Source organism: Palaemon carinicauda, chromosome 45, assembly GCF_036898095.1.
Source record: "Palaemon carinicauda isolate YSFRI2023 chromosome 45, ASM3689809v2, whole genome shotgun sequence".
Classification (NCBI taxonomy): domain Eukaryota; kingdom Metazoa; phylum Arthropoda; class Malacostraca; order Decapoda; family Palaemonidae; genus Palaemon; species Palaemon carinicauda.
Genome location: NC_090769.1, coordinates 11,709,977 through 11,724,976, shown reverse-complemented (window position 1 = coordinate 11,724,976; position 15,000 = coordinate 11,709,977). Strand labels below are relative to the sequence as shown.

Below are 15,000 nucleotides of genomic sequence, written 5' to 3'. Positions count from 1 at the left end.
TCTGTCTGCCTGTCTGGCTGGCTGTAAAGAATACAAGTGAACAATATCACTTTACTATTCAGCAGACATAAATAGATTTTCACCGTAAAAAAAAAATGAGTTAAAGATATACCTTCCATCTCCTTCTTCATCATGGTGTTCTTTTTCTTCTGCACCCAAAAAAGGCTCTCGAGATTTCCTACCTCGAGTGCACAGGACGTCCAACATGCAAACACACAAGCACTGCCCGAGGGGAAGACTCGGGAGCTTCCATGCAGACTGAACACTTCTGGAAACGAACATTTCTATTTCCATTTCCTTCGAGTTCCAGATTATCAATTGGTCTTTGGGATGTGTCCATCTGGTGCGTAAGATTTTTGTTGAGAAAAAAGCTCAATGAAAAAAAAAGCTGAATGAAGAAAAAGCTCAATGAAAAAAGCTCAATGAAATATGCTCAATGAAAAATGCTCAATGAAAAAAAAAAAGTCCGGTAGAAACGATGATATTATTAGCAGCAGGAAGAGAAGGAACCTGCACAACATCGACCAATAACAGTAATTAGATAGTCATTTTTACATTGCAAGGCCGCTTGAGACATCGTGGGTTATAAAAAAGCAAAATAAAAAAAAAAGAACCCAGTCGACTATTGTCTAGCTATTCAGACCCCATGTACCTCAACACGAAAACCTGAACTCCCTTCACCCCCTCCCGAGTCTTCTCTAGACGTCCCCCTCCCACACCTCACCCTCGTTTCATTCCCCAGTTGGATAACCTGCTTATACACTCCTAACCACCCAGTCCTGGAACTACCTTCCTACCTATAACCCTCATCCACCTCCACCCGTCTAGACTCTCGATTTACAAGAGCTTCCCCTAAGCGAAAGTCCTCCAGGTAAAAGAAAACGGATTTTTTTTTTTTTGGGGGGGGGGTTCAAAACGATGAACATAGGGCAAGAACTATGGCTTTCTAACTCCTCATGTAAAATGTTACCAATAAAAGTTATCAGTCCAGAGAGAAAGGCTTATAGGAAAAACCCTTCGCTGAAACAGGTCGAAAATTATATGTTGTCTTTAAATGGGTAGAATATTAACTTTGTACAAACAGAAAAACCGGTTTGGCAGGATTAGTAGATAAACAACCGATATATATGTTAATGATGACGTTAAGAACCAAAAACAATTTTCACACATTACCTTTATTTCCACAGAATGGCATCCAAAGGCACCCATCGCCAGAGGCTTCAGCTGGTTTCATCTGGAAGAGTCAGTTCATTAATAAAATCTTCAGATGACATTAAGGGGTAGTTATTTCATAAGTCGACGATTATACAGCCACATTTGGGATGGAACAGAACCTTTCTACAACTTCGCTTTCTTCATTTAAACAGGTAAGGCTATATGAAAAGTTACATATAATTGCATGTAAATATTCGTCGTATATACAGTATAGAACAAAACACACCCATATATATATATATATATATATATATATATATATATACTGTATATATATATATGTGTGTATATATATATAGTGTGTGTATACATACTGTACATATTCATATAGATTATATATAAATACACACCTTAATAATCATCATCATCAGCATAATAATAATAATAATAATAACAATAATAATAAATAATTGATAATAAAAATTAGGAAATGTTCAACATAAACAAGTGATTCATTCACCATAACAAGAGAAGCTTTTGAGACCAGAGAGAGAGAGAGAGAGAGAGAGAGAGAGAGAGAGAGAGAGAGAGAGAGAGAGAGAGAGAGAGACGGAGAGAGAGAGAGAAATTTATAGTATGAATGTAAGAAATGTATCTTTCAAATGTGATGAATAGGAATTTTATCTAAATTGTTTTTAACCTGCAAATCAAAATTTCAAATGATAGATGATTATGTATATTTGAATTTTTATGACTTGAAAGGAGATTCAATCGCATCAGTTACACATATTAAAGATTATATCCAAATTGATAATTAATAATTGGACACAGTTTAACTGCAGGACCTTTCAGATTGCCTGGGACTGTGTCCGGACACGGGCTCTTGCAATTATGCAGGTCGTTCAAAGTAAGTAGATTTAAATATTTGTAGTAGTGGTCTGCTATAAGCCCTTTCTGAGTGGTCATATCTTATCCTAGTGAAAGTGTTTGTTTATCACTATAATCAGAAAAGCTGTGCTAGCCAGGGACACCCATACTCGGTTGGTTTGTTGTGAGAGATCATCCTATAACCCCCATCATCACGAATCAGCAGTGGCCTTCGTGGTGATGAAAATTGGCCAAACCCGGACATGAATTAAGATATATCTGAGGCCTTTGTCCTGCAGTGGACTACAAAAACCTGCATTTGTTGTTTTTGACGTAAACTCGAATCAACAAACTCAAGTCTATTTCTGGACCCTCTGGGAGAAATTAGGAAACTTTGAATTATTTCTATTAATATTGATATCTTGTGTTGAATCAATTTGGACCCATAAGAAAGGGTACTCATTAACTATTAATGCTCCTTTATTATTAATCACTTACATCGGATACTGCATACATTTCAAGCCTTCAATTTAACTTATTTCGAATAAAATAAAAAATATTTACATAATAAAAAACTTAAAACTGCTTCCGACAACTCAAAACAACAGATAACATCATCCTTAACATTTGAAATGTCATCCCCACCATTATCCCTAACTGCTTATCTAAAGAGCAGTTCTATCTATATTGACTGTGTCTGTTTATTTCAGACACGCAGGCCGCGACGGAGGAAAAAAAAAAAGGAGCAAGACGACGCGAGGATTGATGATTTGAAAGAGAGCGCTCGTTGAGTCTGATTAATGTCAACGAGGCACCAAAACGACTTCGCGCGCAATATCGTGTCTGCAATGCGAAGGCGTCGTCGTCGGAAAGGGAGCGGTCCAGACGCCGCTGAGGAAATTGAATGTGGGTGTCCTCAAATGGGACAGATTGAATGACGATGGGGATGTATGTATATATATATATATATAATATATATATATATATTTATATATATATACATACTGTATATATACTGTGTATATATATATATATATATATATATATATATATACTGTGTATATATATATAATTTATATATAAATATACATATATGCATACATAAAAATATTCATATATATATATATATACATATAGATAGATAGATAGTTAGATAGATAGATAAATAAATAGATATGTCTACGTCTGTATATTTTCCAACAGCCACAAAAATCCCTTAACCTCTTGACTGCTATGGCTAGCAGACTATACACACACAAACAGACACATATACACACTCAAATATATATACATGCATACATATACATACTGTATATATATATAATATACACACATATTTGTATTTATGTAAAGTAAAAGAGCATCAGGTTCTTTCATTAGTCTCCAGTTCCGGTCTGGAAAGAGCAAAGGCCTCGAGCGGTACCAAAGTAGCAAATGGGTCCTCCCACTTCATTCTATTTTTTTTTTTCTTTCCATACGCCTGAACAAATGTCCCCATCAAAGCCAATGCCCGGGCTGCTGGGCATAGGTCACAAACTCCACTCTGGCCCCCCCTCGACGCCCCCCCCCCCTCCCGTCAACGAAAGGGGAGGTGGGGGGGGGGGTGAAGTAAGAGGTGCAACAGGAATAACCAGTTTGAACAGTGGCGATGATCAGCTTTTCATGAGATGATTATCATCATGATAAAATTAATACTAATGTTAATAAAAATGATAATAAAGATTACGACTATAACAATCGTAGTATATGCGTGAAGTAGCGAGGATTTAATTAATTTTTATGTAATAGGTGTTAACTTTTCCTCCTCCAAGTTCTCTCTCTCTCTCTCTCTCTCTCTCTCTCTCTCTCTCTCTCTCTCTCTCTCTCTCTCTCTCTCTCTTTATATAATATATATATATATATATATATATATATATATATATATATATATATATATATATATATATATATATATATCTTGATTTATATGAATACGCAGATAAATTTCAGAAAATCTTAATTGTTTTTTTCCCTTTTCATCAATCTTTTCGACACTTGACATTTGATTCTTCACTAGTCTCTGTTTATTTTGGTGTAACTCCAGAGTTTACAAAAATCCGATTTCAACATTTGAAATAAAAATAAAAGACCAAGTAAATAGTTCAAAACAAATACGGGGAAAGGAAAGAAAAAGGAAAAATGCATGAGTATAAAAACACAGAGGGAGAAAAAATGATGGAACAGCAAAGATCCAAAATAAAAAAATATCCCCAAAAAGGAAAAAAATATCCAAAAAGGAAATAATATGCAAAAAAGGAAAAAAAATCAAAAAGGAAAAACTTTATTTCGAACACTTTCGCCGTTTCAAAAATCAAAACCAAAATCTAAAATACATTTTCTTTGGTCTTATTAAATCATTTCCATTCGAAAAAAAATAATAACTTTTCCAATACGTTTCGAGTGAATGAGACTATTTATTGTCAAAAACCAGAATATAAAATCTTAGGTCTCATTACATCCAATCGAAAACCAAAGAACTGAAAAACATCTGTATTACAGTTCACTGAATGAAACTTTACTGTCAAAACCAAAATATAAAATCTTAGGTCTCATTAAATCCAATCTACAAACAAAGAACTTAAAATCCTATGTATTACAGTTCAATGAATGAGACTTTACTGTCAAAACCAAAATCTGAAATCATAGGTCTCATTTAGTCAAATCGATAAACAAAGAAATGAATAACATTTGTATTACAGTTAACTGAATGAGACTATTTACTGTTTTATTATTTTGTAAGTTGCTACCTGGAAGAGACTATATCGCTAGAGCGATCTGAGCTATTATTTTGTCTAGTATGAGTAACTCCTCTCTTACCCGACCCTGATTTATGAGTGTTGGGGGAATCGTCCAGCTCGTGCGACAGGAGTTGTCTTTGTTTAAACGGTACGGTCTAGGTTAGAACAACTAAACAAACAAACACATACACATTGACATAGCTATCATATAGAAACACACGCGTATATATATATACATATATATATATATGTGTGTATATATATATATATATATATATATATATATATATATATATATATATATATATATATATATATATATATATATATATATATATATATATATAATACACACGCGTGTTTCTATATGATAGCTATGTCAATGTGTATATGTGTTTGTTTGTTTAGTTGTTCGTTTAAACAAAGACGATATATATATATATATATATATATATATATATATATATATATATATATATATATATATATATAAACACCAACAATAACAAGAACAACAACAACAAATGCAGCCAGTTCTAGTGCACCGCAAAACAAAGCCTTCAGACATGTCAAATCATGTATGTGGTTCGGCCAGTTTTCACCACCAATCTGGCCAGTGTGGATTGGTGATGGTGGGAGATTTTCATCTGGTTGCTCACAGCAAACCAACTTATTGTGGGTGGCCCTGACTAGTATAGCTTTGCTGATCATGGCAATACACAAACCATTCTGCCGCGTTAATGGATCTTCACTCAGAAAGGGGTATGGATATATATAGGCCTATACTCTCTCTCTCTCTCTCTCTCTCTCTCTCTCTCTCTCTCTCTCTCTCTCTCTCTATATATATATATATATATATATATATATATATATATATATATAGGCCTACCCAACCAGAAAACTTATTTGATAAGTGCATCTGCACGAGCCATCATTCAACCTTATGCCTCTCAATCGATAAGCCTATAAAATAGGATAATCGACATACTCATCTATTTAGCCGTACATACAGTAGGCCTACTGTATAAATCGACTGTCTAGTTCAGCACACATTTAGGGATATAGGTTAGAATCCTGCCCTAAGTTGATGCTTTCATGTATTATTCTCCTCTGGGTATGCTACTTGCGGCGAGTATTTAAAAGATTTAAAGTTAAGTTTGTTTGTGACAAAGATATATATATATATATATATATATATATATATATATATATATATATATATATATATATATATATATATAATTTTGTGCCCACGCAGGCACATAGCTTATTGTATAATTATATATACAGTGTAGGCCTCTATAGCCTATATGTATGTATATATATATATATATATATATATATATATATATATATATATATATGCATGTATGTATACACACATTATATATATATATATATATATATATATATATATATATATATATATATATATATACATATATATATATATATATATATATATATATATATATATATATTCAACTATAGCCTACATTCTGTCTTTAGTATTTGGTTTACAAAGATTATTCTAATCCCTATCAGATGTGGAGAACTGTAGAAGAGTTCACTTTCAGAACTTAACTCATCTTCAAACGAACATTGTATATAGTTTTCTTTAATCCATATTTTCCCATAAATCTAAAACAGTCGGGTTCATCATTTACATCGAAATGTAATTCAAACATTTAAAAAAAAAAAAACAATAAATAGAATGATTTTATCTAGCACTTTCGTGTAGACGAACGTAGAGGCAAAGTCATAATAGCTTAAGCTTCTTTTAAGGTTTTCTATGACTACGAAGAGTGAAACAAGTCAAGAAGCAAATACCGAGAAGATCGGGGCGGGGACACCTCCCACACTGGAGAAGACGGTAGAAAAAAAGCCTTTACGACGAGTACGAATGAAGTCTAGAGGATAAATATTTTGCTCTAGATATATGTCAGTTTATCGAGACTCCAGATTGAATAAGTTGTGACAATTCCCTTCATTTTAGGCGAGACAGGACCGAGATCTCGGGCGATGTATTCTGAAACGCGAAGGAAAATATTTGGTCTTCGGCGAACGCTCTTGAAATGCCTCGACGACGTAGATGGGCGGAGCCTATGCGTAGGTTTACTTGCCACAATTATCAATTCTCTTTATTTATTTCTGTATTGTTTTGATAGGGTAGACTTGAATTTAAATATATTGCTTAATGGTAATGATGCCGATGCTTCCCTTCCCATGTAAATATTTTTAAAGTACCTAAGTATAAAAGGAGAATTGGGAGGTATTCATGCTTTCACCAAATACTTGATACATATGTACATCACATGATTTATCTATTATCTATTAATCTAGCCGAATTTGAATGTGAAATTTAATTTTCAATTAAATAGTTTTGACGAAGAAAACAGAGAGAGAGAGAGAGAGAGAGAGAGAGAGAGAGAGAGAGAGAGAGAGAGAGAGAGAGAGAGAGAGAGAGAGAGAGAGAGAGAGAGAGCATAGTGTTCAGTGTCCCTTGCGGTAGGCGGGACTTCTATCGTGCAGCCAATAAGGTTAGCGTATCTCTAACGGCAATTATCCAATCAGCGTTATCCTGGGATCCAGCGAGCGGGAGATGCGTGCCGTTGATTGGCTGTCGGTGTATTAAAGTGCTCCATCACGCTTTGACGGGGGATGCCAGCCATGGGACCTTACATTGAGCCCACAGTATCCGAGAGGAGGCCGACGACATAAGCGCTCGGTAATTGTGATAATTGTGTTGTGTCTGGAGAGAGAGAAGTGAGTGCGACCCATTGACAAGGAAAAACAGAGAGGTAAAGGAGAGACTAAACCTGACAAAATGCTGGATAACGATCTACTGGCAAAAGGAGCGCTCTCCGACGGACAGCAGCAGCCACCGCCACCGCCTCTTACGAATCCATACACCCAGTTCCAGCAATACCAACAAAGTATGGCAGGCTACAATAACATGGGTTATGGATTCCCTGCCATGTACCAGAACGGCTATGGCTACCATCTCTCTGGATATCCACACGCACCGAGCCCACCCACAGACGGTAAGTTCTTGCAGCGACCGCCACGGATTAATAAAAACCCTTTGTTGAGCTTTGCCGCTCAACAATGCTCCGTGCGACCTTTGAAACTTGTATTCGAGAACCTTGTTTGTGCATACGAACTATCATTTCCGAGCCGCCCGTAAAGAGAGGGATTTCTCGAGTGCCATTGGTCCGAAGGCCATAGTTGGAAACAAAGGAAGTCGACAAGGTTATCGTAAACGTCTCGTTGTTGAGCGATATATATTCCCGGAAGGCCAGATGATCGTTCCGCCAGGCTAGCGAGCGAGCGAGCTAGCGACCGACGAAGGGTGTTCTCGATCGCTATCTATCACGCTGGCTATCTAGTATCGCTCGTTTCTTGCGCTCTTTGTGAATGCGGCGATCCGATCCTCGAAAAGGATATAAAGAAAACAAAAAAATGAGTGAAGAGGATCCGTCCGAGATGATTTCGGGTTTTGTCCTCCTCAGCCTTCCCCCGCTGTCGTTGGGGTCCCCGACCCCCAGCACGGGGGTATAGGGAGATGGAGGGAGGAGTCATCATGGTCATTATAGTAACGGAATCATTATCATCATTATCTCCATTACGATAAGTGCATAATGGCCTTTCAGCTACCAGTGCCCTGTCTCTTATAGCTCCACGTGGAACTGTTTACCTGTTGTAGAGACGAGTCCCAGACGGTTCGTTTAACTCGTCTTCTTGTTTCCGATTTGTAATGACAGTCCGCTCTCTTCGGTGGACTGTGCTTTTTCATGCAAGTGCTTGCAATGCGCTAAAATGATGCTCTGATTACCTGTCATCTGTAATTATCGAGTCTTTTCAGTTTCAATTCGCGAGTTGATGGAGCGGCAGTAATTCAATCTGGGCTCTGTTTTTCAACTTCAAATTTTCCTTTCCGTTATCGTGACCAATACATTGCCGCCTCTGTTGAAAATGTGAACTGATTAATTACAGATTTTAAGAATTGATTAGGGCAATTGAGTTAGTTGGATTACTTTGCATTAGGCTTGTTTTCAACACTCCCGAGTTTTTACTTATATTGTTTCACTTAGCGTTATGAGCCTTGGAACACCTTGAGGATAAGTCAGTAATTTCATATATCTGTTTTTTATCTAATAAATATATATCTTTGAATCTTTCAATAATACTATTTGTTTTGTTATGGTTTAGATATCTTATAAATGATTTTAATGAAAATTTTGGTTAACCGAGAACGGTCATAAAAATATGTTCTTTGAGTAATGTTCTACCATTCTTAACCATTAATTGAATGGCGAGTATCGAGAGTATAATAACGATGATGTTGAATTAACATGAACTAAAGTTATGTCGCATATAACCTTTAAATTGTAGGCCTGTATATTTTGACCAAATTCCGACGTGACAGTAGCTGTTTTAGCTTCGCATGGTTCATAGTAAATCAATTTGGCAATTCATAAATTAATTTTTTGACTTCCCCAAAAGTTGCTGATTAGTTTACGGTTCTTATTCGGGTACAAAAAGTTGTGAAAGAAAGCCATAGCGCAAAAGAATATTCAAAATTACACTTTTACGTGGTAAAGAACTTAATATTCCAAGTTACACTTTTATGTGGAAAAGGACTTAAGAATATTCCAAGTTACACTTTTATGTGGTAAAGAGCTTAAGAATATTCCAAGTTACACTTTTATGTGGTAAAGAACATAAGAATATTCCAACTTACACATTTATGTGGTAAAGGACTTAGGAATATTCCAAGTTACACATTTATGTGGTAAAGAACTTAAGAATATTCCAAGTTACACTTTTATGTGGGAAAGAACTTAAGAATATTCCAAGTTACACTTTTATATGGTAAAGAACTTAAGAATATTCCAAGTTACACTTTTATGTGGTAAAGGACTTTGTGTCCTGGAAGTGCTGAAACTTGCAAGCACTTAAGGTTTCAAGCGTAATATTCTGGGCTTCTGCTGCATCGTTCAGCCATTGTTACAACATATTTAATAGTTTGTTCCTAACTTACGTTTCGATTTTTTTCCCCATTCAAACCCATTTAATGTGAAGGTCTGCTAAGATCAAAGTGATTTAAATTTGATTAAGAAAATATCATCAGATTCTGGAATTATAAATATAAACCTTTGCACTGTATAGAAAAAAAAAATCTTTGCAAACATAAGAATTAGTTTTCTGCTGGTCTCATAAAATTTCTCACCGTAAATTCGAATCAATTGTTAAAAAATATCAATACTAGTTTCGAAATATGTGTTACAAGGGAAAATTTCTCATGAGTTTGACTTAGCCCTCATCGACAGATAAGTTTCGTTGATATGATTCATTGATAGATCGGAAATCGTCACTGGGAAAACACAGGTTCTAAACACTGTTCACATTTTCCTCAAAATTAACACATCACTCGACATAAGTTTGTTTCCTTTCAATACTTTTCTCGGGAAAGAAATCATGTTATATTTCTTAACTTGCTTTGATTTTAAAGGCGTACACTTTTTGTTATTATTATCGTATTAATCATTATATTTTTTTACTATTAATTTTGTTGTTACAAAAAAAGGAAATGTTTTGTAAGCTCTGAAAGCTTTGTTGATTTTTATGCTTGTATTTTTACCCCCAACCAATCACGATAACAGCTTTCTGTTGTTAATGGAATATCTGTGACCTATAAAACATTGTTCAGCAAAATTCAGTTCTATTTATTTAACGGTTAGTTGGAGAAAATAATTTTTCTCCCTTAATACAGAATTTGGCTATTTTTTTCCATTGTGTTTTAATCTTCGTGCTTTGGTTGACCTGTATGACCGGGGCAATTATTCTCTGTAACAATTACTCAAGTGTTCGAAAATTTATAAACATGGGAATAAAGCTAATGTTTCTCATTTAAATTCCTTTCAATGTTCATTCCATCTTTTAGACAGTTATTTTAACGCAATTTATCATGTAAACATTTGTTGGATCGAAATAGCAATATTAATTTTTCCAAAATTCATAGTTTACAAGCCATTCAAATTCCTTTCAATGTCCTTTCGATCTTTAAGACAGTTAATATAACGCAATTTTTCATGTATACATTTTTTTTGTATCGAAATAGCATTATTCATTTTTTCACAATTCATAGTTTACAAGCCATTCAAACTCCTTCCAATGTCCTTTCGATCTTTTAGACAGTTATTTTAACGCAATTTTTCATGTATACATTTTTTGTATCGAAATAGCATTATTCATTTTTTCACAATTCATAGTTTACAAGCCATTCAAACTCCTTTCAATGTCCTTTCGATCATTTATACAGTTATTTTAACGCAATTTTTCATGTATACATTATACATTTTTGTATCGAAATATTAATATACTTTTTTTCAAAACTCATAGTTTATAGGCCATTTATAATTTCCATTCATATCGACTATACTAACGACCTTCCCCGTTTTTCCTTTTCGCAGTAACAGAAAAACCCGAAGGGGGCGAAGTGCGAGTCACGGCAAAGGGCAAGAAGATCCGGAAACCCCGCACCATCTACTCCTCTCTCCAACTCCAGCAGCTGAACAAGATGTTCCAGAGGACCCAGTACTTGGCTCTTCCAGAGCGCGCTGAATTGGCCGCCAAGCTCGGTCTCACGCAAACCCAGGTAAGATAGATTTTTCAGGTGCGCTGTAAATGGTTCTCGGGAGATTTGCAGTTGGTGTAATTGTCTTTTAATCTGCAGTGTTAATTTAACGTTACATCATCTACATAATAGGACATTGGATAAATATGATGTCGTTACATCAACTAAATATTAGGACATTGGATAAATATGATGTCGTTACATCAACTAAATATTAGGACATTGGATAAATATGATGTCGTTACATCAACTAAATATTAGGACATTGGATAAATATGATGTCGTTACATCAACTAAATATTAGGACATTGGATAAATATGATGTCGTTACATCAACTAAATATTAGGACACTGGATAAATATGATGTACATTATAATTGTATTATTGATATGGCTATTTTTCATCATCGACATTTCTAACGCTTCCATTCAAATGGAATATTCCAAGTTACACTTTTATGTGGTAAAGAACTTGAGAATATTCCAAGTTACACTTTTATGTGGTAAAGAACTTGAGAATATTCCAAGTTACACTTCTATGTGGTAAAGAACTTGAGAATATTCCAAGTTACGACTTTTATGTGGTAAAGGACTTTCCAAGTTGCATTGAAGAAATTTTCACTCACTGCATTGTCTAATCTCGAGATGCTATTCCATCGAATCTGGATTCGGGACTTTGCCAGTCTCTTCACATATGTCACTAGTTGACGGAAGGAGATATTCTTTGCCATATGGTACTGGAAAGGGGTTTCTTTAGTTTGTTTTTTCTTTTTCTTTTTTTCTTATCTTTGAACTGATGCGGTTTGCAGAACGGAACTGCCAACGTGAAAGCTCTATTTGCGTCATTCTAAAGTACACCGTTAAAATAAAACCGTAATTCTAATCTGAAATTCTCCGTAAACATATACTGTCTCAGCCGTAGTTCAGTAAGATACAGGCGGCCGTAATGTTTACCCTACTTTCGTATTATCTTTTTCGGGTTGGTGACCATAATATCTCTCATTTACGTCAATATATCCGTTTTTAAAACTGTAAATGCCTGGCAACATTTATTCCAGGATTTTTACCGTTTTTTTTAAAGCAAATTTCTAACAGCGTAGCGATTTGATGCTATAGATCACTTGTTTGTTGTTAGCTTACGCAGGCCTTGTTATCCATATTGTCACTGGTCATGTTCTTAATATAGCGCCTGTCTATATAATCTTGATTATTATTATTTTCTAATGAAAGGGGAACTGGGTTCATGGTGATGATACTTAGCCCGATGTTTATTTAAGTCTTCGAACGTTTACAGCCTTTGAGTAATAGTGTTTATCAGCGCTATGGATTCGGTTATTGTCTACGTTGTGTACGTGGCTGATCGTGGTATGGATTCGGTTAGTTATTGTCTACGCTGTATTTTTAAAATTGTTATTCGTTTCTGAACTTCGAATTCTATTGACACCATATTCATTTTACCTTGTTGAAGGAATATATTTCTCCCTGTAGCCTACTACCTGTGTACTTCAATGTTTGTTTTTTTGTTCTCCACCTTTCTTTGGTGTGAGAGTACGTTTAACCCAATGAATATCAATTAAACTCTGCATTTTCGGTTTTTATATCGTTCCATATTTTTCTATTTAAAAAGGCTCACCTTGAAAATCCTGCAAGAATTTTGAACTTCTTTCCATAAATTAGTGTTTTCCCCCTTGCTTACATATATATATATATATATATATATATATATATATATATATATATATATATATATGTGTGTGTGTGTGTGTGTGTGTGTGTAAAGACACCATTTTTCCACAAGTTAACAGTTTTATATTTTTCAACCCGTCTGCTATCTTCATCAGTAAATCTGATCGTATCGGCAAGATCTAGTAAAATTTGTTTATTAAAATATCTGCCTCTAAGTTTAATTTTAATCCCAATGTTTCTTCAACAATACAATACCTTGAGAGCTTTCCGTTGTTCTAAACAAAATGTCGTTGCCGTTGATTTGATTATCTCTGCGTAAATGCATTTATAGGTTAAATATGAAATTTAACAATTTGATGACGATAAGAATCGATAAGAAAATTATTATGACAAGTGATAATGCTACAACTTCTCCGACCGCTGCTACTACATCTAACAATAACAATAATATTGATAATGATATGATAATAAATTCTTCATGATGATTTATATTATTAGTGTCACTAAAGGCAAAATAGTTGAGATTACCAATGATTTCTTTCATTCATTTATTGACATTGAAAGATTTGAAATTTTAAGCGGATTACTGTGTCACTGAAGTAGTTATTGTACAAACATCTCCTTTGCGAAACTTTATATATTGTGGGTTATAACGAAGTAACAAATAAATAAACAAAAATATTTGACTTACCGTACGATTTTTAGTGATTTTCCGGTATATTATTATTATTATTATCATAATTATTATTATTATTATTATTTTTATTACTATTATTAAATCGCTTAGCAACCATGTGAGTTATTTTAATTAATATTAGACCATATTATATACCGGAATATTTAATAGTCCTTTCATAAAATTCAAATAGTCTTAATATACTTAACCTTCTAGAATGTTAATGTACAAAATATTTCTTAACTCAAAGCGTTCCGTTAAGTATTACGTACATGCTTACGCTTATTAGCCTCATATACATTTGACTCCAGTGTATTTCCATTATAGATATCGATATTTCACTTTGGTTAACTATTAAGAGCTTTACCCTATTCAGCTGCGTTCACTCTTTGGCCCCCCTTTATCGATTTCTGCAGAGGAAGGTCCCTGACTGACTATCGAAGCAGAGCGGGTATTCAGTTATCCCCGGGTTTTGGGTTTCAAACTTAAATGGAAATTTATATATAACTAAAATCAATATCTTTTCTTTTATATTTTCTTATTTTATTTAGAAATTTTTGAATTTTATGATTGTTATGCTTATTTTTTTTTCAAGAAAATTTTTAATTTAATGATTATTTTATGCTTATTTTTTTAGAAAATTTTGAATTTTATGATTACGTTATGCTTATTTTTAGAAAATTTTGAATTTAATGATTGTTATGCTTATTTTTAGAACATTTATAAAATAATAAATAATAATTTTTGGAAATTTTTAAATTAAGGGATTTTGCTCTTACAAATGAGCAAAGCGCTAATACCGGGAAGTTTATCATTTGGAAATTGTCATTGTAATTATAACTGATTATGATAAAAAGCGCTAATAAGTCATCCCACGTCATAAGGAATAAATTACTAAATTTGTGTGTTTAAGGACCAGTTAAGAAATCGTGCTAACACAAGAACAGGTAAATTTAATGATACCAAAACATGATCTGAACGTTAATTTCAATTGTCTATCGTCAAGTCTATAATATCCACTAATTTATTGGGAAATTCTCTCTCTCTCTCTCTCTCTCTCTCTCTCCTCTCTCTCTCTCTCTCTCTCTCTCTCTCCATGTTTGATTTTACTGATATATCATAACCGAACACAATTTCAATCGTCTATCATCAAGTCTATATCTATCAATTTATTAGGAAATTCTCTCTCTCTCTCTCTC

General features: G+C 34.1%; 1 protein-coding gene across 2 annotated transcripts in view; it reads left to right on the top strand.

Annotated features, from left to right (window-relative positions):
- Nucleotides 1-2,757: 2,757 nt before the first annotated feature.
- LOC137634939 (homeotic protein distal-less-like) overlaps nucleotides 2,758-15,000 on the top strand; it is a 36,041-nt gene continuing 23,798 nt past the window's right edge. Inside the window, exons 1-2 of one of the 2 annotated variants that reach the window (XM_068367503.1) lie at nucleotides 2,758-2,928; nucleotides 11,276-11,460. In XM_068367503.1, the coding sequence (XP_068223604.1) occupies nucleotides 2,823-2,928; nucleotides 11,276-11,460 (291 nt within the window). In that variant the 5' untranslated portion in view covers nucleotides 2,758-2,822. Of the gene's footprint in view, nucleotides 2,929-7,472; nucleotides 7,844-11,275; nucleotides 11,461-15,000 lie in introns of those variants that run through there. The other variant, XM_068367502.1, reaches the window with a different exon arrangement.